General features: G+C 51.2%; 1 protein-coding gene across 6 annotated transcripts in view; it reads right to left on the bottom strand.

Moving 5' to 3' along the window:
- PIP5K1C (phosphatidylinositol-4-phosphate 5-kinase type 1 gamma) overlaps window positions 1–27,867 on the bottom strand; it is a 54,939-nt gene that overhangs the window by 19,314 nt on the left and 7,758 nt on the right. For all 6 annotated transcript variants that reach the window (XR_009452994.1, XR_009452995.1, XM_059697166.1 and 3 more), the window contains exons 2-7: window positions 8,507–8,538; window positions 6,161–6,253; window positions 3,825–3,955; window positions 2,953–3,070; window positions 2,431–2,583; window positions 787–1,086 (exon numbers count right to left, since the gene is read on the bottom strand). Coding sequence is in view for 4 of the 6 variants with exons in the window: in XM_059697166.1 (XP_059553149.1) it covers window positions 787–1,086; window positions 2,431–2,583; window positions 2,953–3,070; window positions 3,825–3,955; window positions 6,161–6,253; window positions 8,507–8,538 (827 nt within the window). In the remaining 2 variants the exon portion in view is untranslated. The remainder of the gene's footprint in view (window positions 1–786; window positions 1,087–2,430; window positions 2,584–2,952; window positions 3,071–3,824; window positions 3,956–6,160; window positions 6,254–8,506; window positions 8,539–27,867) is intronic.

Below are 27,867 nucleotides of genomic sequence, written 5' to 3'. Positions count from 1 at the left end.
CCTGGGTGCTGTGGATGCAACACCCACTCCAGCCTCACAGTGGAGTCCAGGCACATGACCATCAGGCTCGGGGGATGAACCCCCCAGACGCCAAAAGGCCCTGAGACATCAAAGTGGTTTTCTGGTGACACTGTGTGAAGTTTTCCACAGGTTCTGTGAGCTGAGGGGACAGGGACGCAGAGCAGAGGACACGAGGGGACCCAGCCCAGCCCCTGACAGCTGAGGATCTCGGCAGGGATGCCCCTTGCCAGGTCTCAGTTTCTTCATTGCTAAAGGGGGAGTGGCCTGACCTTCCAGGCTGTGGGACGGGTGGGGGTGGGCACAGTCCGGCTGAGACTAAGAGCCTGTGAAGACCCTGGCAGAGCATTCCTTATCCCTAAAAAGCACCTGCTGTGGAAGGGGGTGGCACGGAGCCAGGAGTGCTGGGTGGTGGGAGCAGGTCTGGACCTGAGGTGCCCCTTAGGGGCCATGAGAATGTCGAGCTGCTTCTGTGGGTTTGGGTTGTGTGGTAGGAACAGTCTGATTAGGACACAGGGACGAGGGGAGCAGAAGGGAGCCTGGTGCCGGGCTATGTATCTCGGGCTCACACTGCACTAGCGTTCACCAGCATCGCCGGTTCACAGATGGGAAAACTGAGGCTGAGAGAGGCTTAGGACCACACAGGGGCGTGTGTCCCAAGGTCCCCGCCCTTACCCACCTGCACTCGCCAGGGCAAGGGAGCCTCTGTGGCCCTAAGTTCCTCCTCTGCAGTGGGATTGGGGCAGCGGGGCGGGGGCCCAGGCTCACCAGGCAGTCCCGCTGCAGCGTCTTGACGAGCGCAGAGAAGGTGTCGGCGTCCAGCAGGAGACCCTCGGGCATGTCCTGGATGAAGTCCAGGTCCTTGTAGGTGGGAATGCTCTTCTCTCGTTCCTTCTTGCTGGCCCGCCGCTTGTATGTGGAGCCCTTGAGGTCAAACTTGAGGTGCATCTTGACCATGCGCGGCAGGATGTTGTTCATGACCACCACACGGATGTTCTTGCCCCCGGACTGCACGCAGTACAACCCGTAGAACTTGGGTAGGAGCGTCCGCGGATTCTGGTTGAGGTTCTGGGGGGTGTGGGAGAGGGGAACGTGTCGGTAGACAGCAGCCAGGAGGCCACGCTCTGCCTCGTAGCCACTCCCACACTCCCTGGCCTCACACACAGCTGCTCAGATCTCAGGCCAGAGGTCACCTCCTCCCTGACCGACCACCTCCTTCCCCAGCACCCCAACTTTACACGGGTCACATCAGCCAGTTTAATTCTCTATCCCCCCATCCAAATGGAAGCTCCAGGAGGGCCTGTTTCTATCAAGCCAGGTCCAGAGACATGGCTTTTCGATAAAGAACCCCATGGGACACCGCGAGGTGTCTGGGCCCAGCTTCCCACCAGGTCAGACTAGGTGTCCCTCTTCCCCAGCCCACCCTAGGGTTCCCCAACCCCAGAGCAGGGGTTGGCAAACTCCAGCCCGCGCGCTAACTCCATCCAGCTGCTTGTTCTCATACTAATGGTTTTATGTTAGTGAAGAGTTGAAAAACATACAAGAAAAATAGCATTTTGTGACGTAAAAACTTCATAAAATTCACATTTCAGTGTCCATAAAGTTTTATTGGCACTCTGCCTGCCTGTCTGCTCAGGCACTGTCTATAGTGGTGTTCCTGCTGCAATGGCAGAGCTGAGCTGTGGAGACAGGCTGTTGGCTCACACAGCTGTCTGGCTCTTTACAGAAAGTTTGCTGGTCTCTGATCTAGGGGACGCAGGGGTCCCACCAAGATCACACATGGCAGATGAGGGACGCCCTAAGGGAGATGGTCACAACCTGGGCAGAGCACCCAGAGGGGTCTGTCCCCATGCCCACCAGGTCGGCACAGCAGGGCAGTCGACACTCAGGTGGAGGCCACCTGAGTATAAGGATCCCCGCTCCCAACACTGCCCAGGGGCCTGATATGCCTTTTTGAGTCCTGAGTCATACCAGAATGGGGATGCCCAAGCAGCTGGTCCTTTGCGAGGTGCCAGCTGGTGGCCCAGCTTCTCTTCCCCCGTGCCTCTGAGTCACCAAATGCCGAAGCACTCTGTCCATGAGCCACAATTTCTGGACCAGGACTCAGGGACATCAGTGGGGTAGAGAATGGGGAGCCAGGACCTAAACAGCAATTCCTGCTCACAAGTGTGGGGGGACTGCCTGAGGGGTCTCTGAGGGTGAGGCCATGAGACCCAGGAAGAGCCTTGGGGACCCCTCTGCCAGGGTCTTAGAGTCTTTGCTCCTGTGAAAAGGAGCTGGGGGCAGAGCGGAATTGCTGCATATGCCGAGAGGAAGAGGGGTATAAGATTGGGGGAGGCAGGCAGGGGCTGGAAGGAAGCCCAGGACACTGCCCCCACCCCCTGGAACCTTGCGGGAACCCATGACCCCTACCATGTAGTAGCCGGGCAGCAGTTTCTGCAGGAACTCTGCCTCTTTGTGCATCACCGTCTTAATGATGAACTCATCGTCGCTGGTGACGTAGAAGAGGGAGCCGCTGGCGCCAGGGTTGGACAGCTCAATCAGAGGCTCATTGCACAGTGAGTACTGGAAGGAGAGTGGTGAGTGGGTGGGGGGTCCCATCTATGATGAGCTCATAGGAGACAGTAACGTCTGCTTTGCTGGCAGGCTCTCTTCCTCCCTCCTGTGTTGAAGGAAAAGGGGTCCCAACCTACAGCCAGCAAGGAACCGAGTCCCGCCAATGACATGAGCTTGGCCTTGGACCCTTCCCCAGTCTAGTGTCACATGGGACCCCAACTACTGCCCACCTCTTGATTACCACCCTGAGCAAAGAACCCTGCTAAGCTGCACCCAATTCTTGATCCACAAAAACTGTGAGGTTACAGCCAGGTGGTGTTTTGAGCCACTGAGTCTGTGCTAACCTGTTACAGAGCAACAACTGACGAACACACCTACCAAGTAATCATCTGGCCGGATGCCGAAGAGCTCCCGGAAGTAGCGGAAGGCGACAGGTGCGTAGGTCTTGAACCTGAAGTCCTGGAAGTGGTGAGCGGGCGTCAGGTTGCTGCCTTCGCTGTGGAGGAAGGAGGGGGAAAGCCTGTGAGGGGCGGTGCCTCTGGGTGCTGTGCTCCACGGCCTTCCCTCGGTGGCCAAACTGAAAGGCAACTTGAGGCTTCCAATGGGACCCAGGGCTGTGGCCAGTCTCAGGAGACCCAGTATCCTCTCTCCGCTCCTTCCTTGGCAGGAGTCCACAACGCGGCTGAGCACATGACCACCTGTAACGAGACCACTTCCCAGCCTCTCTTGCAGCCAGGTGTGGTCAGGTGACTGAACCCGGCCAATGAGCTGTGAGTGGGGCCGAAATGCTGTGTGTCATTTCCTGGTTGTGCCCTAAAGGAAAGGGAATGTGCTGCCCTTCCCCTTCTCCTTCCTGCTGTCAGAATGCAGATGTGATGGCAGAAGCCAGGGTAGCCACCTGGGCTGCTGATTAGAAAAGCTGCATATTGAGGATGGGGGAGCAACAAGAAGGAACCCAGGACCCACCTGACCAGCCCTGGATTGCCTATCGGCTTTTCTGTGTGTGTGAGAAAGAGAGAAAAAAACAAACTTCTCTTTTCCCCTATTAAAAAAACACCAGCATTACACTGGCTCTCTCTGACTCAGCAGCAAACTAATATCCTAATGGATACCGAGTCAGACCTCAAAGTCAGACAGACACCAGTAAAGGCTATTTGCAGCAGAGAAGGGCGCTCAGAGAACAGAGGCTGTTTCGGATGACAACACTGTGTCTGTCGGGGGCTGCTGGGAGGCGTGGGAGCCAGGCCTACCTGGGGAAGAAGATGCTCTCCACGACGTAGAAGTCCTGCATAAGCACGTCTCGCTCTGGCTTGGAGCTCAGGTTGCCCACGGTGTAGCCAATGCCCAGCTGGATGGCCCCCTTCAGGGTGGAAGACGTGGTCTGTGGGGAAACGCAGCCACATCAAGACCTGCCCCTGGGCCAGCCCCTACCCCAGCCCTGGGCCCCAGGGTCCTACTAGCATTTATTACAGATTTGCGGGCCTCAGGCTAGTCGCTTGGCCTGCACAGCTACACAGCAAAGTGGGTTGGCTAAGACTCCAATACTGCCTCTTATGACCCCAAGGCCCATTTTCAATCAAGATTCTAGAACATTCCAACATCCCAAAACTGCCCTGATGCAGCAGCTGTCTATCCACCATCAGGGTTTTTTGGAAGAAGGGGACACAAATATGGAGACACACCCAACTTCATTTCTGTAAACCTGGGTTTCTTCTACCCACTTTCTAGGTGATTCATATCATGACCAGAGAACGACACTGGCTCTCTGTGCCTGTTTCTCCATCTGTAGCCAGGAATGGAGATGGCAGTGTGTTAGTTCATGGGAGTGGTCCGGACCAAAAGCTGCCTATGCCTAAGAAGCATTCGCTGTTTGCACTTTTCTCATCACTGTGGTTTACGGTGTCACTGTGGCTCTAAGCAGCATGTGCATCACTGAGGAAAGCTATGTCAACCTTCAGTCTCTGATTCTGGGCCCCAGCACCCTGTCACAGGTGCAATAGCAGGAGGGCAGGCAGGAGTTAGCTTCTGCCCCTGAGCAAGTCCATCCTGTGCGGGGGTCTCGCAGCCTCCAGCTGCCTCTTCTCCTGAACCCCCTCACTGAGAGGGCCTGCTCTACCCTCCACACTCAGCTCCCTCAGGATGCTATCTCCAGAGGAGATCCGCAAATGGCCAGCAGCACAGGAGAAGACAAGCAACACCATTAGCCCTCAGGAAAAGCAAGTCAAAACCTGTGAGATACTAAGTACTTCACATGCACTAGAATGGGTGTAATCAGAATGACAGACAAGTGCTGGTGAGGACCAGGACACACTGGAATCCCCTTGCACAGTGGGTGGGAATGGATAATGGGGCAGCCACTGTGTTAAACAGTCAAACAGTTCCTCAAATGTATACAGAGTTTCTGTGTGACCAGCAATTCCACGGCTAGGTATATGCTCCAAAGAGATAAAAGCATGTCTGTAAGAACTTGCATACAAATTTTCATAGCAGCATTATTCGTAACAGCCCCAAAGTGGAAACAAGCCAAATGTCCATCGATGGGTGAATGGATAAACACAATGTGTTCACCCACATGGTGGAATATTACTCACCCATGAAAAGGAACGAGGCACTGACACTCACTACAATGTGGATGGACCTTGAACACATGGTGCTCAGTGAGAGAAGCCAGATCCAAAAGGCTACACAGTGTGTGAGTCCATTTATGTGAAATGTCCAGAATAGGCACATCCAGAGATAGGAAGTGGGTAGGGGGATGGGGAGTGACTACTAATAGGGATAAGGTATCTTTAAAAATAGATATATATATATAGACACACACACATATTGATTTCAGAGAGGAAGGGAGAGGGAGAGATAGAAACATGAATCAATGATAAGAGAGAATCACTGATCGGCTGCCTCCTGCATGCCCCCTACTGGGGCTGGAGCCTGCATCCTGGGTATGTGCCTCGACTGGGAATAGAACTGTGACCTCCTGGTTCATAGGTCAATGCTCAACACTGAGCCACACCAGCTAGACCGGGATGGGGTATCTTTTAGGGGAAATGGGAATATTCTAAAATTAACTGTGGTGATAACTGCACAACTCTGTGAATTCTCTAGAGACCATTGAATTGTACACTTCAAAGGGGGGAAATCACATGGTGCGTGTACACTCTCTCAGCAAAGATGTATCAGGAAGTATAACTGAGAAAGGGAGGGCTAATGGCAACGGGGTCCAGGCTCCCTGCACACTCTTGTGGCCGGGCCTGGCTCAGAGCTCCCCATTACCACCTCATCTCAGCCCTGCTTTCTTGGGGAGAAAAGGGATAATTTCCTCTATCGCTAGATGAGCCAGCAGGGCTGGGAGCTGAGGGCTCACCAAGGTGACTCCTGGAATCAGGAAGGCCGTGCAGCCTGTGTAGCCTCAGAGCACATCCCTAGGCTGCCTGAGATGATGACATGCAGCAGGGACCTCGCCAGCACGGAGGGGCCCATGACCTTCAGTGGACACTGTGCATGTGCGTATGGGGCAGATGGGTCCCCTGAACTGCTGAGAGCCCCCCTTCACTCCGCCTCAGCTGGCTAAGGGCAGAGGAAGAACCTTTTTGTAAGTGGTTTCACCAGATGCATCCACGCCCCGATGGCCCAGCTTCCTCCCGTGACCAGGGCCCGGCTGTCCAGTCACTGACGGGGCCTGGAGAAAAGAAAACAGGAAGCATTAGAAGTCAGCAAGGAGGAGCCACCGAGGCCATAGCGCTCCAGAAACTCTGGCAAGAGAGGAGCTTAGTCACCGCGCCCAGCTGGAGCCCAGGGCTGGGCCATGTGGGCCGTGCAGGGGGAAGCGGGGACAGAAAGCTATGTGGGCAGGCTGTACACCCAGTGGGCAATACCTCACATCCAGAAGGGCCCACATGCAGACCAGACCACCAGCTCCTTGAAAAAGCTGGAGGCCGGCAGCCCCGACCACCCAGGCCTAATTTTAGGGTCTTTCCCTCAGTTCTGCTGACATTGGAGCCAGGTCATTCTCTGTGGGGGGACTTCCTGGGTACTTTGGGCGAGTAACCAGTATTCCTGGTCAATGCCAGGAACAACCCCAGTGTGACAAGCACAGATGTGTCCAGACATCATTCCGTGTCCCCTGGGGGCCGAACAGCCCTCTGGGCTGAAATGATTACAAACAGCATCCCCTCCTGGGAGCAGGCCCAGCTCCTGCAAGCTCTAGGGGACAGCTGTGGCAGGTGTGACATTGGCCATCCCAACAAACTTGTGTGGAAGCTACTGGCTCTCATGTGTGCCGTCACAAGAGGAGGACAGTGGAAGGGGCAATGGGAGCCCGGAGGGACACAGAAGCCAGTTTAGAATCAGGGGCCAAGGCCAGCCAGCAGACAGGAACTGAGTGCCTCTTTGGTGGCTCCACCTGTCACTGACATTTAAGAAGTACCTACTGCCCTGACCGGTTTGGCTCAGTGGATAGAGCGTTGGCCTGCAGACTGAAAGGTCCCAGGTTTGATTCCGGTCAAGGGCATGTACCTTGGTTGCGGGCACATCCCCAGTAGGACATGTGCAGGAGGCAGCTGATCGATGTTTCTCTCTCATCGATGTTTCTAACTCTCTATCCCTCTCCCTTCCTCTCTGTAAAAAAATCAATAAAATATATTAAAAAAAAAAAAAAAGAAGTACCTACTATGTACCTACCACCATTCAAAAATCTCACACAGTCCTCATGCCACCAGCCCAACCTGCACTGCTCCACATCAGTTCCAGGCAGCCCTCAAATGCCCCCCACTGGCCATCACTCCTCAGCTTGGCTCCTGTGTGTTCTGCACACTGGCCACTAGGGGGCAAGGTTCCCTCAGGAACCTGCTGTTGCTGCCCCTGCCTCACACCTCTCACTGGCTCCCTATTGCCCTTGGAGCCCCCCAGCCGTGGGCAAACTATGGCCCGCGGGCCGGATCCGGCCCATTTGAAATGAATAAAACTAAAAAAAAAAAAAAAAAGACCATACCCTTTTATGTAATGATGTTTACTTTGAATTTATATTAGTTCACACAAACACTCCATCCATGCTTTTGTTCCGGCCCTCCGGTCCAGTTTAAGAACCCATTGTGGCCCTCGAGTCAAAAAGTTTGCTCACCCCTGCCCTAGGCCCACCCATCTCCCTCCCACTGTCCTGCACTGAGTCCACTGCAGGGCCCCAGCAAGTGGACAATGCCCTCCATAGAAGGACTCATATGGTGACTGGCATCAAGGGATAGGGACAAAGCATGCGTAGGCAGGACTCCTGCTGCTGCAGGTGCAGGCAAGCCACACCTGGGCTGCTCCTCTTGTAAAATGGGGCTCAGACACGCCCCTCCCGGGCCACCTTCTGGAGCGACAGGAAACTAACCACAGTGGGGACCCCTCTGTACCGCCCTCGCTGAGGACAGGCAGCAGGGCCCCCGGGACAGCATGGCGGCATATATGCATGAGTGGCCGTCACCAGGGAAAGCTCTCTAGGAACATGGCTGGAAGATGGTGAAGACGCTGGGCTCACAGGCTGGAGAACGAAAAGGACCCTGTGCTCCTATGTGGGCTGCCTAGGGACACTACACCAAAGGCGCTGCTAGTCAGGCACTGGTCAGGCACCACCCTCCTGGCCAGATCCTCAGGGACTGGCACTTGCCCAACTTCCTTCTCACCTCTCTGGCCTCCCCTTTCTGGTCTCCCCCTCCCTTTCCCTCACTGGCCCAGGGCCGAGTTCTTGGGCGTCATCCCTCCCGCACCGGAACCCCTGTGGGAAACTCCCCACGCGGGCCGGGGGATGGGATTTCCCCCCCTCTCACATCTGCCATCATTTGGACCCCCCGAGAGGTACAGTGAGGTGCCCAAGGCCACAGAGCAGAACTCGAGCAGGGCTGGTGCTGTCTTCTGGAGGAGGCAAGTCAGGATAGGACCCACGGACACTCACCTCCGTCAGGGCCGTCTTTTTCTGGGCCAAACCTGAGGAAGAGAAGGGAGATGTGAGACTGGCAGCGGGGAGTCCAACCCACAGGGCCTACCACCAACCTGCACCTGCCCCTGCAGGGGCTCCAAGGAGGTTCGGGCCACTGTCACCATGCCCCTCCCTGACACACAGGCGCCTACAACCTCACTGGGCATTGTGTCCCTAGGGAGGACCACAAGAACCCCTTGTGGGAAAGGGGAGCACAGACACAGGGCACACTGAGGTGGCGGGATGACTGGATGCTGGGTACCCCCCAGGCAGGAACAGCAGGAGAGACCACCCCCCAACTCTGACCCACCATTGACCCCAAAGACATCAGGTCCTTAGTGGAAAGAACTAAGGACCTGCATTTACAAAGTGCCACCCTTCCTCTGCTGGTAGGAGCAGGGCTTAACCAGGAGACACCTGGGTCACAAAGAAATCAGGGGACCTGGAGGGTCGAGGTCGGGATGGTGCTGTGGGGAGGGCCCGGGGCTCTGGGGAGCTATGGTCAGTAGGCAGTGGCTGGGGCCCCAGGCTGGAGCAATGGTGCCAGCTCTATTGGCCCTGTCTAGGGAGCCAGCTATGGAAAGCCAGCCAAGGACTGGTTTTACCACAGCTTCCAGGAGCGCTTCGCTGGCCTAAGGAAGGCAGGCAATCTTCCTCCGTCAGACCGTTCCCTCATCTCCGGCTCCCAGCAGGGAGGCCTCAGGCCTGCCACTGACCTCTGAGCCCTGGTGTCCTCACCAGGAAAGTGGCTTCTGCTGAAGATGATCTGCCCAATGAGGGTGGTCAGCAGACATGCCTCCTCCCCGCAAAAGGTGTCCGCATCCTGACCCCAGAATGGGCTTTGCAGGCAGAACTGAGTTAAGGCCCCTGGGATGGGGATGACCCTAGATCCCCAGGGGGCCAGTGTCATCACAGGGTCCTTATAAAAGGCAGGCAGGAGGGTCAGAGTGAATGATGGAAGAGGCTGCATTGCTGGCTGTGAAGATGGAGGAAGGGGCCACAAGCAAGGATGTGACGCCTCTAGAAGCTAGAAAAGGCCAGAAATGGTTCTTTCTGGAGCCTCAGGAGGGAACCAGCCCTACCCAGACCTGGATTTAGCCCAGTGAGATCCATGTCAGACTCCCGACCCCAGAACGGTTGGAGAATAAATGTGTGTGGTTTTAAGGCAAAATTGCAGTGATTTGTTTCAGCTGCAACAGGAAACTCATTCACTAGGTGTCACTGGGGGGAAGCAAGTGATGACCAGGACAGGCCTGGCCCCTGCCCTCGGGCGCAGATTAGCAAAGAAGATCTTGGGCTTTGACCCTGAGGGAGGTTGGGTGCCCTGGAAGACTGTGGCTTGGCCATGACATAGGTGCTCACAGGCGCCTTCTGGTGGCTGCTGGGGATGACAGACTGTGGGTGGATGTGGGGGGCTAGGACAGGAGCCAGGGACCAAGCAGGGCAAGAGGACTGCCTGGTCTAGGTGGGAGCTGATGGGGTGGACCAAAGTGGAGGCCAGGAGGGGGGAGAAATGGGCGGATTCTGGAGAGATCTAAAGTTAGGACAGACAGGCTGTACTTACTGGAGGTGGAGTGAAGAGGCAAGGAGTCAGAAATGACTAAGGATTTTGACTGAAGCAATGAACAGAATGAAGGAGCTGCCAGCTGACGGGGATGGGCAGGAGGTTGGGGGGACGGACAGGCGCATTGTGGCTGTGTTGAGTGTGAGACCCGTGAGCCGTCCGCGTGGAGACATCTAGGGGCAGATGGACCCTGAGTCTGTAGCTCAGGGGAGCCCTGGCTGGAGACAGGACTGTGGGAGTCATCAGGGTGTAGTCAGAGCCGGAACTCTGAGAGTGGACTGGCAGCCTGGAAGGGTGAGGGTGAGGGTCAGGAAGGAAGAGAGAGGCATGCCCAGGTGAGGGGTCAGGGGTCAATCTTACCCAGCAGAGGAGGAACCTGCTCTGTTCCAATCAGTGACAGTTGCACATTGTAAAGGTACAAAAAATGCTGAACTGTATGCTTAAAAGTGTGAATTTTATCGTATATGAATGATCTCTCAATGAAAAACATATAAAACAACCTCAAGTTGACACAGCCATAGGTGCAACCAGGGCAGCAGGGGTGTGGACTCGTGTCCTCTTTTAGCCATGACCACCACCCCAGCCGCACCCTGAGTGCCCACCTGTGTATGTGGGGTGCTGAGACCCCCTAGGACGGACATGGTTCAGATAGGGAAACTGAGGCTGAGGGGGCGACTGGCTGAGACTAAGTTCATGGCCACACGGTCCACCAAACGGGACCCTGGGCCGGGGGACAAAGCCAACAGACTGAGTCACTCCCCAGGGCCCCAGACAGGGCAGCTGGACTAAGATACGCCAACTAGATGGGAGTCAGGCCAGACCCTTGGTGCCTACTCGCAGATGTCTGAGGATCTCCACCCAGGCATCCTGGCCACAGGGACGAACCTGGGCTCTGGCATATCCCGGGGCTCTGCCGGTGGCAAGAGGGGGCCGGAAGATGCTGGAAAGCTGACATAATTTTTTTTAAATATTTTTATTGATTTTTTTACAGAGAGGAAGGAAGAGGGATAGAGAGTTAGAAACATCGATCAGCTGCCTCCTGCACACCCCGTACTGGGTATGTGCCCACAACCAAGGTACATGCCTTTGACCGGAATCGAACCTGGGACCTTTCAGTCCGCAGGCCAACTCTCTATCCACTGAGCCAAACTGGTCAGGGCTGGAAAGCTGACATAATATTTTTATTGGATGCCCAACAGCAGAACAATTAATGGTTTGAGTTTGGGATGTGGAGAAGAAAGAGAAGGCAGGAAGCCAGTGGTGGACCAGGGTGGAACATTCTAGACCTCATGTGGGGGTCCCTTAACCCAGAGCCCACCCAGCGGTGACCACCTGAGTCTTCTGTAGCTCCAGGTCCTTCATCCCAGGGCTGCCAAAGTAGGTCCAACACCGCAGTCCTGGCCTCCTCCACAAACCATACCTCCTATGTCCTCCTGCTTCCCCACCCAAGGTGTCTGAACTCTGTGGGGGGCGGTGCAAGGGATGGACACACACACACCTCGGGGCACTGGCACCACGCCATTCCTTCTGCCCAAAACAAGCCTTCGCAAGGTCTCCCCAAGGCCGGCCCTTTGGCCTTCAGGTCTCAACCCAGCCTCCCCTCAGAGTGGCCACCCAGTCACCTCCCTGTCCTGTTACTCAGGCCACATTCCCCAGTTTTGCCATCTGCATGTCCCCACCTGCTCTCTGACATTCCTTTTCTTACCCTCATCATCTGCCCCTCCACAGCGTGATGCCTGTGAGGGCAGTGACCCTGTAACTCTCGGCCTCCACACATCTTCAGAAAGAGGGGCCACGGCTCAGGGTTGAGTCTGTTGCCAGAGGTCATGCAGCTGCAGGGGAGGGTGGTCACTCCCACTGGTTGGGTCAGGCTGGGGATGGCAGGGACCACACCCAGATGTGGAGCTCCTCCCAGACCAAGATGGGACCATTTATCTTCTGAATGAGCCACCCTATTTTTTTTTAAGAAATTAATTTTTAAAACTAACCTGGAGGGAAAGAGCCTGACACGTACAGCTGGGAGAACAGGCCCTATGCAGCCCCTATCTCAGGCCAAGACCTGCCCAAGGCACAATTGTGCTGCCTGTGGGTCTGGTCCAGCCACCAGCAGACGCCTATGAATGCTTATTGACTTCTGATGGACAAGGGACAGACAGAGGGAGGGACAGACACAGTTCTCCGCCCTCTGCACACACAAGCCTCGGCAGGAACTGCTTCTTTTACATCCTATATAATAAAGAGGTCATATACAAATGGTCGTTATGCGGTGAAGCTTAATGACCAATCAGCAGGAGGGCGGGGCAGCAAGCTATGCACAGCAGAGAGCTACCAGTGGCGGTGGGCGGGGCGGCCCGCTGAGGAAAGCAACAGTGACTACTGTGTGTGTGTGTGTGTGTGTGTGTGTGTACACATTCAATTTCAGAGAGAAAGGCAGAGGGAGAGAGAGATAGAAACATCAATGATGAGAGAGAATCACTGATTGCTGCCTCCTGCACGTCCCCCACTAGGGATCGAGCCCGCAATCTGGGCATGAGCCCTGACCGGGAATTGAACTGTGACCTCCTGGTTCATAGGTCAACGCTCAACCACTGAGCCATGCTGGCCAGGCTGGAGCTACTTCTTCACATGACTAATGTGGAAACCAAGAAAGGGAAGCTCCCAAAAAACTGCGGGCCCCTAGAACCAAGGAAGGGGCTTTAGCGTATGTCCTTCAGCACTAGGGCTACCTTCAGTCTGTCCAGATGTGCCACTGCTCCCACTCCTCTCCCCTCCATCACCGCTCACCCGGACCAGCAGTCTCCACAGATCCAGACCCCGCTCCGGTCTGTCCTCCTCACAGCGGCCACCAGAGGCCGCCGGTGAGCAACAGCCAGGTCCTCTCTCTGCTCTGCCCACAGCCTGGGAGAGCTCCCTGGGGTGAGAGCCCAAGTCCGCCCCTGGCCTACAAAGCAACTGGAGCCTGCAACCCTGCAAAGCAGGAAGTGGCGCGGGGGGCCAGCCACAGGCCCCCTCCCTGATGAACTGGAATGGTCTGGCCAGCCTGTGGGCACAGGAGCACAGTCCCTGGAGACTATACAGGAGGTGGCACTGAGGCAGCACTGTGAGGGCACAGCAGGGAAGGGAGCTGAGCACTCAGCTGCCTGAGTCAGACACCATCTAACTTAATGATCTCATTTCACTATCGCATTTTACAGGTGGGAAAACGGGTTTGGAGAAATTTAGGAAGTTACTCAAAGGTAAAAACCAGACATTGTATCTCAGAATCCAGAAAAGCAATCAACAAAATTTAACATGAACTTGATGTTCAAAAAAACTATTAAGAAACTGGAGGGGAAAAAAGTGAGGGTTTCAGGAAGAACTGCCTTTACTTAAAAATAATTCAAAGCAAAAACTCATGGCAAACAAATAAGTATCACCCATAGGACAAGGGGAGTGGCCGAGAGCTTCCACTGGGGGTGGGGGGGGGCAATAGCACTCACCAATGCAATAAGGCAAGAAAAAAAAGGGTGGGGGCCTAGCTGGTATGGCTCAATGGATAGAGCGTCAGCCTGAGGACTGAAGGGTCCCAGGTTCGATTCCGGCCAGTTGCAGGCTCGATCCCCAGTGGGGGGTGTGCAGGAGGCAGCCGATCAACGATTCTCTCTCATCATTGATGTTTCTCTCTCTCTCTCCCCCTCTCCCTTCCTCTCTGAAATCAATAAAAATACATTTTTAAAAAAGGGGGGGAATGAAGATTGGAAAAACAAAATTTTAGAAAATCCAAGAGAACCAACTGCCCAACCATTAGAATGAAATGGAGTGGAGCACGGTGACAGCCCATTACCTGAGAGCACAGTGCCAGTGTGTGAGAAGAGGTGGGATGTGGGATTCCTGCCTCTGCACCACCCCTGCCCTTTATAGGCAGCCTCTCTCTGGTTTCACGCTAGGGTTTATTTTTATCTGAAATCAATAAAAACATATTTAAAAATGTACTCTAAAAATAAAATAAATAAATAAATAAATATGTTTAAAAAATAAAGAACTTTCAGATTTTACAGTATCTCAGACTTTTACCGCCACTATTAGGTCGGGAAAGGCTAAGAATTCTAAAGTTAATAGCTGATCAGAGTAGAACACTGCAAAAACATGTTGAAATATGTCAAACTCTAGTTAATGATACACACACTGAAGTGCTTACAGATGGAGTGTGCTGATGCCTGCAATTCTGAAGTACATCTAAAATATTAGATGGAAAGAGGGAGGGATAGAGGAGGAAGGGGAGGAGGAGGGGAAGGGATGGATAAAGTCAGCACAGCAAAATGTTAATTTTAGGTTCCAAGTGGTAAGTAGTGTTTCCATTTTTCAATTCTTTCAACTTTTCAGTGCAGTTGTAAGTTTTCTTTTATATATATATATATATATATATATATATATATATATATACACACACACACACATATATATATGTATATGTATATATATATATTTTTTTTTCTTTTCTTCTTTTTACTTCAAAGAGAAGGAAGAGGGAGAGAGGAATAGAAACATCGATGAGAGAGATCATTGATTGGCTGTCCTCTGGGGATCAAGCCGGCAACCGCATATGCCCTGACTGGGAATCAAAATGTGACCTCCTGGTTCATAGGTTGATGCCCAACCACGGAGCACACTGGCCAGACACGGTTGAAAATTTTCTTCATACAATGTTCCTCCAGGTTAAAGGTAAATTGTGATCTTTGATGCCAGGAATTTTCAAGCATTGGAGAAACACATTTTTAAAGCAGATTCTTCCTAAGGAATGTGAGTGATCACATGGGTAGCAGTGGGCACTACTGGAGCACCTGTGCCAGGCTCTGTGCCAAAGGTTTCACACACATTGGCTCATCACATTTCCACCACAGGGCCTTTGCACTTGCTGTGCCCTCTGCCTGGAACAATCTATCCTCACATCTCTACACAGCTAGCTTCTGTCCTCTGTCACTCAGGTCTCAGACATTTGTGTCACCTCCTGGAGAGGTCTTTCCTGACCACACATTCATTCATTCATTTATTCCAAACTCAGTGAGTGTTTCCTGGATGCTGGGCCCTCTTTGGGGGACAAAATATATCTTTGTTTAAATATAATGTCTAATAAGAAAATATTTTAAACACCCAGGAAAACATAGCATAACATAAAAGGCACCAATATATCACTGTGTAGGTTAGCCGTATCATGTTTTGTTTATCCTTTAAGTTGTGGGTCGGCAAACACTTTGTGAGGGGCCAGAGGAGACCCGGCGGAGGCCAGAACAGGCATCCCAGGTGAAGGGAAGTGATCTGTAGGTGGTTCTCAAATGGAGCGATTCTGCCCCAGGGGATACTTGGCGATGTCTGGGGCATCTGGGTTGTCATGACTAGAAGTGTCCTTAGCACTGATTGGGGGCCAAGGATGCTGCTCAGCATCCCGCAGTGCCGTGCCCAGGACGCTCCCGCCCCAGCCGGAGAGTGAGCCAGCATGCCGTCAGCAGCGCCAGGGGGGACCCTGAGGCAAATGCAGCAATATAAAAATGTAGAGGACAGGAAGCATGTGGGTGTTCATTATACTATTCTCTGGATATTTACAACATTTCGTGATAAAATATTTAGTTGTACTGTCCTATCCAGTTTTGTCTTTTGCTTTAACTTCCCTGTGATAAAAAGCTACAACACATACACATTCCCCATACAGGCGGTTGCCTTACCAGCCATGTCTTCAACCCTCCTGAAACCAGCAGGAGGTAAATGTCCTTGGACCCACTTTATGGCTGGGAGACTAGGGCTTAGAGGTCTGGGCAAGTTCAAGGCCAAGGAGCTGCAGGGGTTGGGGTGCTCCCTATCCCACACACACCCTGGGTCCCTGCAGCAACCAGCCACTCCCTCCAGAGGCACTCGGAGGCTTGCCCGGACGCTCCAGGTGGAGCTGCTGCTTCCCAATGCGCTCCCAGGCACCTGGGCCAGCATCCTGAAGCCACCTGGTCACCTGTCCTGGTCTCAAGTGGGCTCAAGGACAGAGTTCCTGGCGGGTTCAGCGCTGGCCTGGCACGGAGCACTGATGGCTCGCCAGTTTGTTGACCAACTTTTTTTTTTTTTGCTAATCCTCACCTGAGGATATTTTTCCATTGATTTTTAGAGAGAGTGGAAGGGAGGGGGAGAGACAGAGAGAGAGAGAGAGAGACATGGACTGGTTGCCTCCCTGACCAGGGCTAGGGATTGAGCCTGCAACCGAGGTACATGCCCTTGACTTAAATCCAACCCGGATTCCAAGGGCCAACGCTCTATCCACTGAGCTAAACTGGCTAGGACTGTTGACTGAATTTGCTGTCTTGGATACAGACATGCCAGGTTGTGCGCTATTTCTGAGCCAGTGTCACCCACACTGTCACAGCCAGGGGGACTGGTATTCTTACAGATTTGGACATTGGGGCAAGGAAACCTGTATCCATTCACACAGGGCCCCCGGGCTCACTGTACCAGCCCCAGCCTGGACACTCCCAGCAGTGACCTGCCTACCTCTGACTGCGCCAGGTACTTCCATCTGCCTCCCTCCCTCCTGTTCCCAACCCAGCCTGGCCCCTATCCACCCCTATTCTTCCCTCAGGTCCCACTGTTTAGGCTCCCTTGTACCCCCAGGCCCTGGGCCCTGCTGCTCCCTGCACCTCTTCCTTCCCACCTCCCCTCGGCTTGGTGAATGCTTCCCTGTGCTTCACCTGGGCCCCTCCCTCTGAGGCTCCCCCTGGCATCCTGCCTTCAGTGGTCTCTGGCTCCCCTGAGAGCGCCACAGGGAAGGCCTCCTCTCCCTCACCCACTTCGTGACCCTGCACCAGCCCAGTGCTGGGCACCGATAAGACCTCACTGAGTATCCAATGAGCAAGGAACCTGGAGGGCTGCATGGAGGAGGCTGTGGATGAGCCTCAGGAGAAGACTTGTGGGAAGAGAGCTCACTCACTCATCCCTGGATGAGTAGTCATTCCCTGGAGCTGGACAGCTGACTGAGGGCTGAATGCCCAGCAAAGCCACAGCCTGAGGTGCCTCTGACCTGCCCTGACCCAAGCAATGTCTGTCTCCTCTCTTCAGAGGGAGAAACTGAAGCTCAGAGAAGCAGTATTAGGATGTTTTGTGTTGAATAAAAGTTGGGACTCATACTGCCTGAAGAAAAAGGTGTATGGGGAGGATTTATGTTAACATAACTCGGGCCAGCAAACTACCCTGTGGACTAAACCCACCCACTGTCTATTTTTATAAATAAAGTTTTATTGGAACACACCCACAAATCTCTACAACTTCAGAATTGAACAGGTGTGACAGAGATCAGCTGGCCTTGCACAGAAAAGCTCGCCTGACCCCAACATAACCAGAGAGGTCCGCGCTGATCGGCTTCAAGTCTGGTTGGACTTGGCACCCGAGGACTCTGTCTCAGTGCTGCTGTCCTCCCTGCTGACCCCCACTCCCCCTTAGGCAGGTGCCTGACTGCCCCTCACAAAGTCCAGGGCTGGGCCCACAGGTCATGTGTAGGGCATATACAGCTCTGGCTGCTAGGCCTGGGTCCCCCCATTCCAGGAGCCAACAGCACTCTGCCTGGCTGTGGGGGACAGGGGTTCCCCCAAGGGGACACTAGGTTCCAATAGAGAATATGCAACTGCAGACCTCCATTGAGGAAGGGCCAACAGCCAGATCCCAGGATGGCCGGACACAGCACATCCAAGAGAGGGCTCCTCAGGAGCGGGCACCCCCACCGACGCATGGCGAGGATCATGCGCTGTCTCAGGACCCACGTGAGAGGTTTCTTGGCCCAGTTTTCCTCTCAGATATATTTTTACTCTCCAGCAGCCAGGCTGGGCCGAAGACACTGCACCTGAATTCCAGAATGCTGAGAGCTACAGGGGCCCCCTCGGTCTGGCTCTTGCCATTCACAGGGTGGATGCTCACTTTCCATCCCAGGCCCAATTTCCCAGTGAGGCTGGGTCTAGGGTTTCAGAATCCTAGGGACCGAGCTGGCTTTGTTTTAAACCAAGGCAAAGGTGGCAGGGCTTGCCCAAAGTCCCACAGAAAGTTAGCTGCTGCCCGGCTGGGGGGGCTCAATAGGTTGGGCGTTGCCCCATGCACCAAGAGGTCGCTGGTTTGATTCCCGGTCAGGGCAACTGCCCGGGTTGCGGGCTCAATCCTCAGTGGGGGGTGTGCAGGAGGCAACCGATTGATGTTTCTCGCTCTCCTTCTCCCTCTAAAAGTCAATAAAAACACACTAAAAAAAAAAAAAAAAGGATCCTGGCAGCTGAGCCAGGCTGCAACCAGGCCCCAGACACTTGCCTGGGCTCTGGGATTATTATAGGAACCTGCATGTCAGGGGTTCCTCTGTGCTAGGCATGCAGTAACTGCTCAACTCATGCCTCAATCTGCCCCATGAGGCGAGGGTACAACTTCCCTATTTTACAGATGAGAAGAGGAGATTCTGGAGCCAGACAAGCTGCCTGATGTGGTGGCCAGGCTCCAGGATGACCCCTGGTATCCACGGCCTCCTACGATAGCCGGTGGGTATGACTAACAGATATGGCTAAAGTGCAGCATGTGACTTCTGACACAGGGTCATAAAAGACACCAACACATTTACCTTGCTCTTTTCTTTGAAGTCTGTCCTTACTTCATTAGAGATTCCATAACAGAAAGTTTGAGCTTAGAATTAGCATAACCTGACAGACTAAAAAATTGGTTTCTATATACCTGCACATGTGGATATTTATTTATTTTTAAATACATTTTTATTGATTTCAGAGAGGAAGAGAGAGGGTGAGAGAGATAGAAACATCACTGATGAGAGAGAAGCATTGATCGGCTACCTCCTGCACGCCCCCTACTGGGGAACGAGCCTGCAACCCAGGCATTTGCCCTAACTGGGGATCGAACTCTGCCCTCCTGGTTCATAGATCAATGCTCAACTACTGAGCCATGCAGGCTGGGCACATGTGGGTATTTAAATGTAAATTAGGATTAAAATAGAATTAAATAAAAATGTTGTTTCTCGATTGTATAGGGTATATTTCACATGCAGGGTAGCTCCATGAGGCTAGTGGCTACACACTGGAGCACAGACACAGAAACTTCCATCGATGTCAGAAGTCTTACTACAATGAACAACATAAACTGATGAACAAAAACAGATACAGAGACACAGAAACATGGAACAGACCGACAAACCTCAGAGGGAAGGCAGAGGAGGGTGGGGGTAAGAGATCAACCAGAAGACTTATATGCATGCATATAAGCATAACCAATGGACACAGACAGTAGGGGGACAAGGGCATGTGCTGGGGGGGCAGGAGCGGGTGGGGAGAGGTCAATGGCGGCAAAAGGAAACATGTAATACTTTTTAAAAATAATTTAAATTTTTAAAAAAGTTTTACTACAGAGTGCTACTATAGACACTTATTTGAAATGATATTGGTGAACATCCAGAAACTTTCTTGCATTTACATATTCCCACCAAGCCCTCAAGTTTAAGGAAGAAGAGGTTTTGTATGTAATTTTTAGCCCTAGTGGGAATGTCAAATTTAATTTTCTATAAGAAAGATGTGTGATAATATCTGCCTCATTCTTTATTCTTGCATGTATGATAAAATCCTATATAATAAAAGGCTAACATGCAAATTGTCCCCTCGACCAGGAGTTTGACTGAGAGTTTGACCAGGGGGCAGGGCTGGCTGGCCAACGGCTCGTGGACCCTCCCCCTGGCCAGCCCACCCCAATCGACCCCAATTGGGGGCGGGCCAGCCGGACCCCACCCATGCACAAATTCGTGCACCAGGCCTCTAGTATAAAATAAATATTTAATTGGATATTTATATATATATATTTTAACATTTTGTTGTTGCTGTTAAATCTCACCTGAGGGTATTTTTTCCATTGCTTTCCAGAGAGAGTGTAAGGAAGAAAGGTATGGGGAAGGAAGGAAGGAGAGAGAGACACACACACACATTGATTGGTTGCCTCTTGCACAAATCTAACAACTGAGCAACACTGGCCAGGGCTTAACATTTGATTGTATTTCACCTTGCTCTTGGATGGCTCACTGGGGGAACTGGCCACCATTATGGGAGGACACTCAATGACTTGTGGAACTGAGGCCACCACCAACAGCCACATGCAGGAACTGGCTCGGGAGCAGCCTTTGGATGAAGCAGTCCCAGGTATCAGCTTGACTGCGACCTCATCAGAGACCCCAACTCAGAACCACCTAGCTCAACCACCCTTGGGTTTCTGAACCATAGAAACTGTGAGATAATAAGTGTTTATTATTATTTAAAACCACTGTGTTTGAGGTAATTTATTTTCACAGCAATCATCTATATAATAAAACCCTAATATGCAAATTGACTGAACAGTGGAACAACCGGTAGCTATGACACACACTGACCACCAGGGGGAAGATGCTCAATGCAGGAGCTGCACCCTGATTGTCAGTGCACTCCCACAGGGGGAGTGCTGCTCAGCCAAAAGCCAGGCTCAGGGCTGACAAGCACAGCGGCGGTGGCAGGAGCCTCTCCCACCTCCACTGCAGGAGGGCAGTAAGGAGCGAGGGGTTCCAGACTGTGAGAGGGATGGGTGACTGAGGGATCGGGCCTAAGCCGGCAGGCGAACATCCCCCAAGGGGTCCTGGACTGTGAGAGGGCACTGGCCAGGCTGAAGGACCCCCCCGCCCCCCCCCCCGCCCCCGGGTCAAGAATGTCATGTACCAGGCTTCTAGTAGTTAAATAATACACTTGGGGTTTCAACATGGCATCATCCATCTAGACATCTCTCCACCTGCTCTCCTCATTGGTGCCCACAGGGGCAAAGCCTGGACCATGTGGTACCAACTGACACCCACCCCAGCCTCTGCTGTATGCTTTCCAGGCTCCATTACCTACACTCTTCCCTCCAGGCCTGGCATACACTAGGTGTTCCGTAAAGAGCTGAAGAGCAAACTGAATGAATGGCTTGAATGCATACAATAAAATATTACACAGGTGTTTAAAAGGATGTGGCATCTCCAGGCTGCATTTATAGAGACCAAGAACCAAGTCAGACTTAATATATTAAAAAGCAAAATGCAGAAAAAAACAAAACAAACAAACAGCAAAATGCAGCCATGGCTGGTGTTTCTCAGTGGTTAGAGCGTCAGCCCATGCACCAAAGGTCACAGGTTTGAATCCTGGTTGAGGCATGTGAGGGGGGCAACCCATCAATGTGTCTCTTTCACATAAAAACAGGCACAAAGAGCAGAAAAATAGTCCAGAAGAAACCAACTTACAGTCCAGAACTAAACCTGTACATTTACAATCAACTGATTTCCACAAGGGTGCCAAGACAACTCAGAGAGGAACAAAATCATATCAATAAGTGATGTAGGGACACCTGGATCTCCACACTCGGGGAATGAAGCTGGGCCCTACTGCACACCATACACAGCATTAACTCAAAGCATATTGTATGGAAACTAGACTTCTGGAGGTTCGCATGCTGCAGTGTATACCACTATTGAATAATAACAACGTTGCATTCATGAAACATATATTATTAACTAACGTTATCTCCATTTAAAAAAATACATCATAAATACAAATGAATTTAAGAGCTGAAACTATACAACTCTCAGAAGAAAACAGGGGTACATCTCTATGACCTCAGGTTCAGCAGTATTTTCTTAGATATGACAACTAAAGTACAGCAACCAGACAAAAAATAAGATAAAGTGGACGTCATCAAAATTAAAAATACTTGTGCAGCCCTGGTTGGTCTGGCTCAGTGCATAGAGCATCCGCCTGCAGACTAAAGGGTCCTGGGTTTGATTCCAGTCAAGGGCACGTACCTCGGCTGCAGGTTTTATCAGGCCCCAGTCACGTGCGGGAGGCAACTAATCGATGTGTCTCTCTCACATCAACGTTTCTCTGTCGCTCTCTAAAAATCAAGGGGAAAATATCCTGAGGTGAAGATTAACAACAGCAACAACGAAAGAAAGAAGGAAGGAAGGAAGGAAGGAAGGAAGGAAGGAAGGAAGGAAGGAAGGAAGGAGGGAGGGAGGGAGGGAGGGAGGGAGGGAGGGAGGGAGGGAGGGAGGAAGGAAGGAAGGAAGGAAGGAAGGAAGGAAGGAAGGAAGGAAGGAAGGAAGGAAGGAAGAATACAAGCAAAGGTTTTGAAGAAATGTTTCTTCAGAGGACACGCAAATGGCCAATAAGCCCATGAAAAGTTGCTCAACATCATTAGTCATCAGGGAAATGCAAATTAAAACAACGGGGAGCCCAGCCGGAGAGGCTCAGTGGTTGAGAGTTGACCTATGGACCGGGAGGTTGTGGGCTCAATTCCCAGCAGGGGCATGCAGGAGGCAGCTGATCAATGATTCTCTCTGATCAGTGATGTTTCTATTGTTCTCTCCCTTTCTGGAAAAAAAACACACAACAACACAGGGAGATACTACCTCACACCTGCCAGGATCGCTAGAATGAAAAAGATGGACAATAACAAGTATAATGAGGATGTGGAGAAATCAAAGCCCTCGTGCACAGTTGGTGGGAATGTGCAATGGTGTGGGCCACTGTGGAAAACAGTCTGGTGTTTCCCTGAAAGGTTAAATACAGAGTTTCCATGTGACCAGCAGTTCTGCTCTCTAGGCACCCGCCCAAGAGAAATGAAAACATCTGTCCACACAGAAAGCTGTACATGCATGTTCACAGCAACACATTCACAGTAGCCAAAAGGTGGAAACAACCCAAATGTCCATCAACCAGTGAGTAGATAAACATGGTGTGGTCCATCCACATGCTGGAATATTATGCAGCCATGAAGAGGAATGACAAACTAAAACTTGCTACAACGTGGATGAATTTTAAAAACATGACCCTAAGTGAGAGAAGCCAGGCACAAAAGGCCACACAGCGTGTGATTCCATTTATGTGGAACATCCAGAACATGCCAATCCACAGAGACAAAGTGAGTTTAGTGGTTGTCCGGGCTGGGGTTGTGGGGTGACAAGTGACTATTATGACTGCTGATGAGAGCGGGGCTTCTTTTGGGGGTGCTTAAAAGCCAGTCATAAAAGGACAAATATTGTGTGATTCCACTCGGATGAAGTCCCTAGAGGAGTCAGATTCATAGAGACAGTGTAGAACAGTGGGAGCCAGGGGCTGGGGGAGGGAGTTGGGAAGTGATGCTACTGGGAGCGGACTTCCTTTTGGGTGGTTAAGAATGCTTTACAATTACCATCGTATCCTGCTTGAAAGCAGAACAGTTTTGTGCTTGCTTTTAAAAATTCATTTCTTTTTGTACATTCTCAAACACAACTATTCTACCTGGAAATCTCTTTTGACAAATTAATCAGTTCATTAGGTATGTTTTTTTAAAATAAAATAAAATAAAATAAAATTGACTGTGGCAATGGATGCACAATGCTGTGAATATAGTAAAAACCAATGAATTGTACACTTTAGGTAAAATGTGAGTTATATCTCAATAAAGCTATTACCCCAAAAAAGTCTTTAGATAAAAAGTCAAAGTGCGGAATAAAGTGTACGTTATAAACACAATGGGAGGAGGTGTGTGACCAGGGCAGCTGTGCACGGCCAAGTGCCTCCCAAGGGGACAGAGAAGCTGGCAACAGAGATGCCTGGGGGCGGAGCCACGCTTACATTTTGTCATTAACATGTGACGTCTTTCCAAAGGAAGGAAAAGAAAATCACAAGAAAGTGCTGAATTCTAAGTGGGGACAGTCCTCCCCCCAACACACAGGGAGATACTACCTCACACCTATGGTGACAGGACAGGACGCTTTTGGGGAAGAGCAAAGGGCTTGGTATATAGCTGGTGGGTCAGGTGCAGCTGAGGGCTGAGAATGGAGTAGGGGGTAGTCCCAGGGGCAGATCCCTGACAGCAACCTACCCTGGCCTTCCTCCCCCACACCGAGATCTGCCCCGACTCTTTCTGCCCCCTCTGTTCCTCACCCTCCCTTGATCTCCCTCCACAGAATGAATGCATTTCCAGAGTGGTAAACAGGAAGCCTTGCAGAGGACATGGGGGTGGGGGGAAGATTAATCCAGAACTCTGCAGGCCCCAAGCCACTCACTGGACAGTTTTCCAAAGTTCCAGTGTTCAAGAAAAACAGAACCTTCACTACTCAGGCCACAAACATGCCCAAACACCTGTGTGTGCCCAGCACACGTCCTGCCACCAAAGTCCAGGGCCCAGACTCTGGGCAATGCCAGCCCACAGGACGGTGGACAACCACCACTATGCATGGTCCCATGAAGCTGTGGGAAGGGCTATGTGGGCAATCTTGGTTGGGGGAACTGGACCGGCTTCCTGGAGCAGCAGGCAGAGGACCGGAATGTGCAGGGTGGAGGAGGGATGACGCGGGGAGGGAGGCTCATTCTCAACGGGTCCACAGGTGAAAGGATTCGGGCAGCGGATCAAGGTCCACGGAGGACCTGTCAGCCCTGGAAGGAAGCCTGTCCAATCACAGGTCCGCTGGTGACCCTGCTGTGCGCAGGTCTCTAAGTGCTGGACTGAATTCTAGAGAGGGAACAAACAGTTCCAGCTCAGGACGATTCTGGATTAACTGATGCAAGTGTGAATACTGCACCCATATTAAATTTCCTACACTCGACCCCTGCACTGAGCCAAGAAAATATCTTTGCTTATAAGATATATAGTTGATGCTCATTACTCACGAATTCCATAGCTGCAAACTCACCTTCTGGCTAAAATTTGTTTGTAATCCCACATCAACCCTCATGTGGCTTTCACAGTCATTCCCCGACACATGCAGGGTAGTGAAAAATTTGAGTCACCCCCACATGTACCCAGCAGGGGTCAAACCAGGCGACGCTCTCTGCCTTTTTGCCTCAGCTCTTATACTATACACGTCCTTTTCATGGTCTAGCAAGTGCCACTTCTTTTACATGTTTGTGCTTTTTGTTGGTGATTCGCTGTTTACAATGTCTCCCAAGTGCAGAGCTGAAGTACTGCCTAGGGTTCCTAAGCACAAGAAGCTGAGCTGTGCCTTAGGAGCCGATGCATGTGTTAGGACTTGGTTCAGGTGCAGCCACAGAGCTGGGAGCACCGTGTTAATGAAGAAACAATGTATATTAAATAAGTGTCTTTAAAGAGAGACACAGACAACACAAGGTTACTTATTGATTAGCTGAGAAATGTAACCAGAGGCTTGCAGGAACCTGAAACCCACATTTCCTTCCCCAGGAGCCGTGGTCCAGTGTTCAGAACTTAGGACTCATGGCAACACTACAGAACAGAATTACTGTGAACAACGAGAGTCAACTGTACTTATGTATTTAGGGACATAGGGGCATCATGTCTGCAATCATAGGGCATCACGTCTGACTTCCCAATGGCCCGGCAGATACATACACACAGATAATGCAATGAGGCAAGACATTAACAGCTGGGGAACCTCAGTGAAAGTATGACAGGTGTTCACCTCCGTATTCTTGCAACTTTTTCTTCAGGTTTGAAAGTTTTCAAAATAAAATACTAAAAAAGAATAATATATGTAAAGACAGGTAGGTACAGGCACAGAAATAAAATACTAGAATGACGGTCATTGCTTTTGTAGAAAGGAGAGGGAGAGACAGAAACATTCACATTCTACTGCGTACAGGTTTGGCCGTTGCTTTTTCACGGTAAGCATGTTATTACTTGTCATTTAAGACACGCCTGCTGCAGGAGACACAGGCAGACAATACGGGACAGAATAGGAAATCCAGAAATAGACCAGCCACATACAGGAGTTTGGTATATAATCAAGGCGGCATCTCAAATTGGTGAGAAAAGATTATCCAGAAAGTGGGGATCAGGTAACTCTGAGACACCTGGAAAAGCCTGAATCAACTAAACCCTTATTATGTCTTATGTCAGGATAAATTCTAAATATAGTTAGAATTTAAATGTTTAAAAAGTGCAATTACAAAAGTACTAGAAGAATTTAATTATAACCGCTGAACAGGGAAGACTTTTCCATCTATGAAACCGAACTGGGAAACCATAAAAGGAGAAACTGGTCAATTTGACCACAGAAAACAACACTACCTGCCCGGCATTAATAAGCAGCACAAGAGAAGACGGAGAAAAGCTACTCGCACTTGTATCATAAATTAAAAAAAAAAACTTTCAGAGTACATCAGGAGTGCCTACAAATCAATAAAAGACTGGTAACTCAACTGAATGTGAGAAAGACACAATTATACAGATCCCAGAAAATGAATGTTCTCAAATGTGTGTGATTAAATGTAGGAACAGGGCTGCGCGATAAAGAGGGGTCAGTAAATGTGGAACCAAGACAGATGGGAACTGAACCCACAGAGCTCACTTAAGCAAAGGCAACAAAGGTACAGCCTCTGCGATGGCCCTGACTCCCTAGTGGGTGACATTCCATTTTCCAGCTCTAACAAAAATACAGAATGCTATAGGGATGAGAGGGCAGATCCTCCCACCAGTCCTGTCACCGTCCATGTGACCTGGGCGGGCAAGGCACTATATTGCAGGCTTGTCTTTGCTCCCTTGGCTGGAAAAAAAAAACTATATATATAAAAGCCTAAGTGACCTTTCCAACCAGTTGAACGAACAACCGGTGGACCGGTAGTTATGACGTGCACTGACCACCAGGGGACAGATGCTTAACACAGGAGCTGCCCCCTGGTGGTCAGTGTGCTCTCACAGCCAACCTCCTGTGGCTGGCCAACCTCCCACAGTCCCTTCTCCCGGCCCGGCTGAGCTGGGCAAGACAGCCAGGCCGAGGGACCCCACCTGTGCACAGATTCGTGCACCAGGCCCCTCGTGTGTGTGTGTGTGTGTGTGTGTGTGTGTGTGTGTGTGTGTGTATTTATGTATTTATTAATCCCCACCAAAGATATTTTTCCTTTTTTTTTTTTTTTTTTAGAGAGAGAGTGGAAGGGAGGGGAAGAGACAGAGAGAGAAAAACATTGATGTGAGAGAGACACATAGATTGGTTTCCTCCTGCACATTCCCTGACTGGGGTCTGGGATGGAGCCTGCAACTGAGGTATGAGTCCTTGACTGGAATTGAACCTGCTGACACTCTATCCACTGAGCCAAACCGGCTAGGGCTGGAATATATTTTTAATAAAACAAAGATGACACAGAAGAGAAAAAACATGAAGAGCTTTCACTCCTATTCACAAGATAAATCCAAGTCGCAACTATGCTGAGATGTCACTTTGCACCCATAAGATTGGCAAAGATCAGAGAAATGGACCAGACACAGGCGCTCTCACCCACTGACAAAGGGAACTCAGAACAGCCCATCTGGTTCTGGGTTGATCACTTTTTTTTTACTGTCTGTATTTTATGATGTTCTGACATCTCAGGGGCTCACAAACCTGGGGGACTGCCTCTCCTGGCATTGGCCAACTCAGAGATCACAAACAACTCCCTGTGAATGCACCTTGGATGTATAAACCAAGCAATCCACACACCCCTAACTTCACCTAACTCTCTCACACAGCTCACATGCCCCTGCCCCAATCACCGTAGGGTCAAGTGCCAGCTGGCCCTATCATGCAGAGTCCACTGAAATTATTCAAACTAGCCAATCATAAGCATTCAGTGTACCTACTCTGCCTTGTCCAATGCATCCTAACAAAACCCCAATAAAGGCCGATGCTTTCCTCTTATCACTCTGCCTCCTGGTGCTTCCCCATGTGCCCTGTGTGCCCCTCTCATCTTGGGAACCATGAGTAACGAATTCTTTTTTTTTTTTAAACATATTTTTATTGATTTTT

Source organism: Myotis daubentonii, chromosome 5 (assembly GCF_963259705.1).
Source record: "Myotis daubentonii chromosome 5, mMyoDau2.1, whole genome shotgun sequence".
In the NCBI taxonomy this organism is placed as follows: Eukaryota; Metazoa; Chordata; class Mammalia; order Chiroptera; family Vespertilionidae; genus Myotis; species Myotis daubentonii.
Note: the sequence above shows the minus strand (reverse complement) of the source record. Positions and strands in the feature narration are given on the sequence as shown.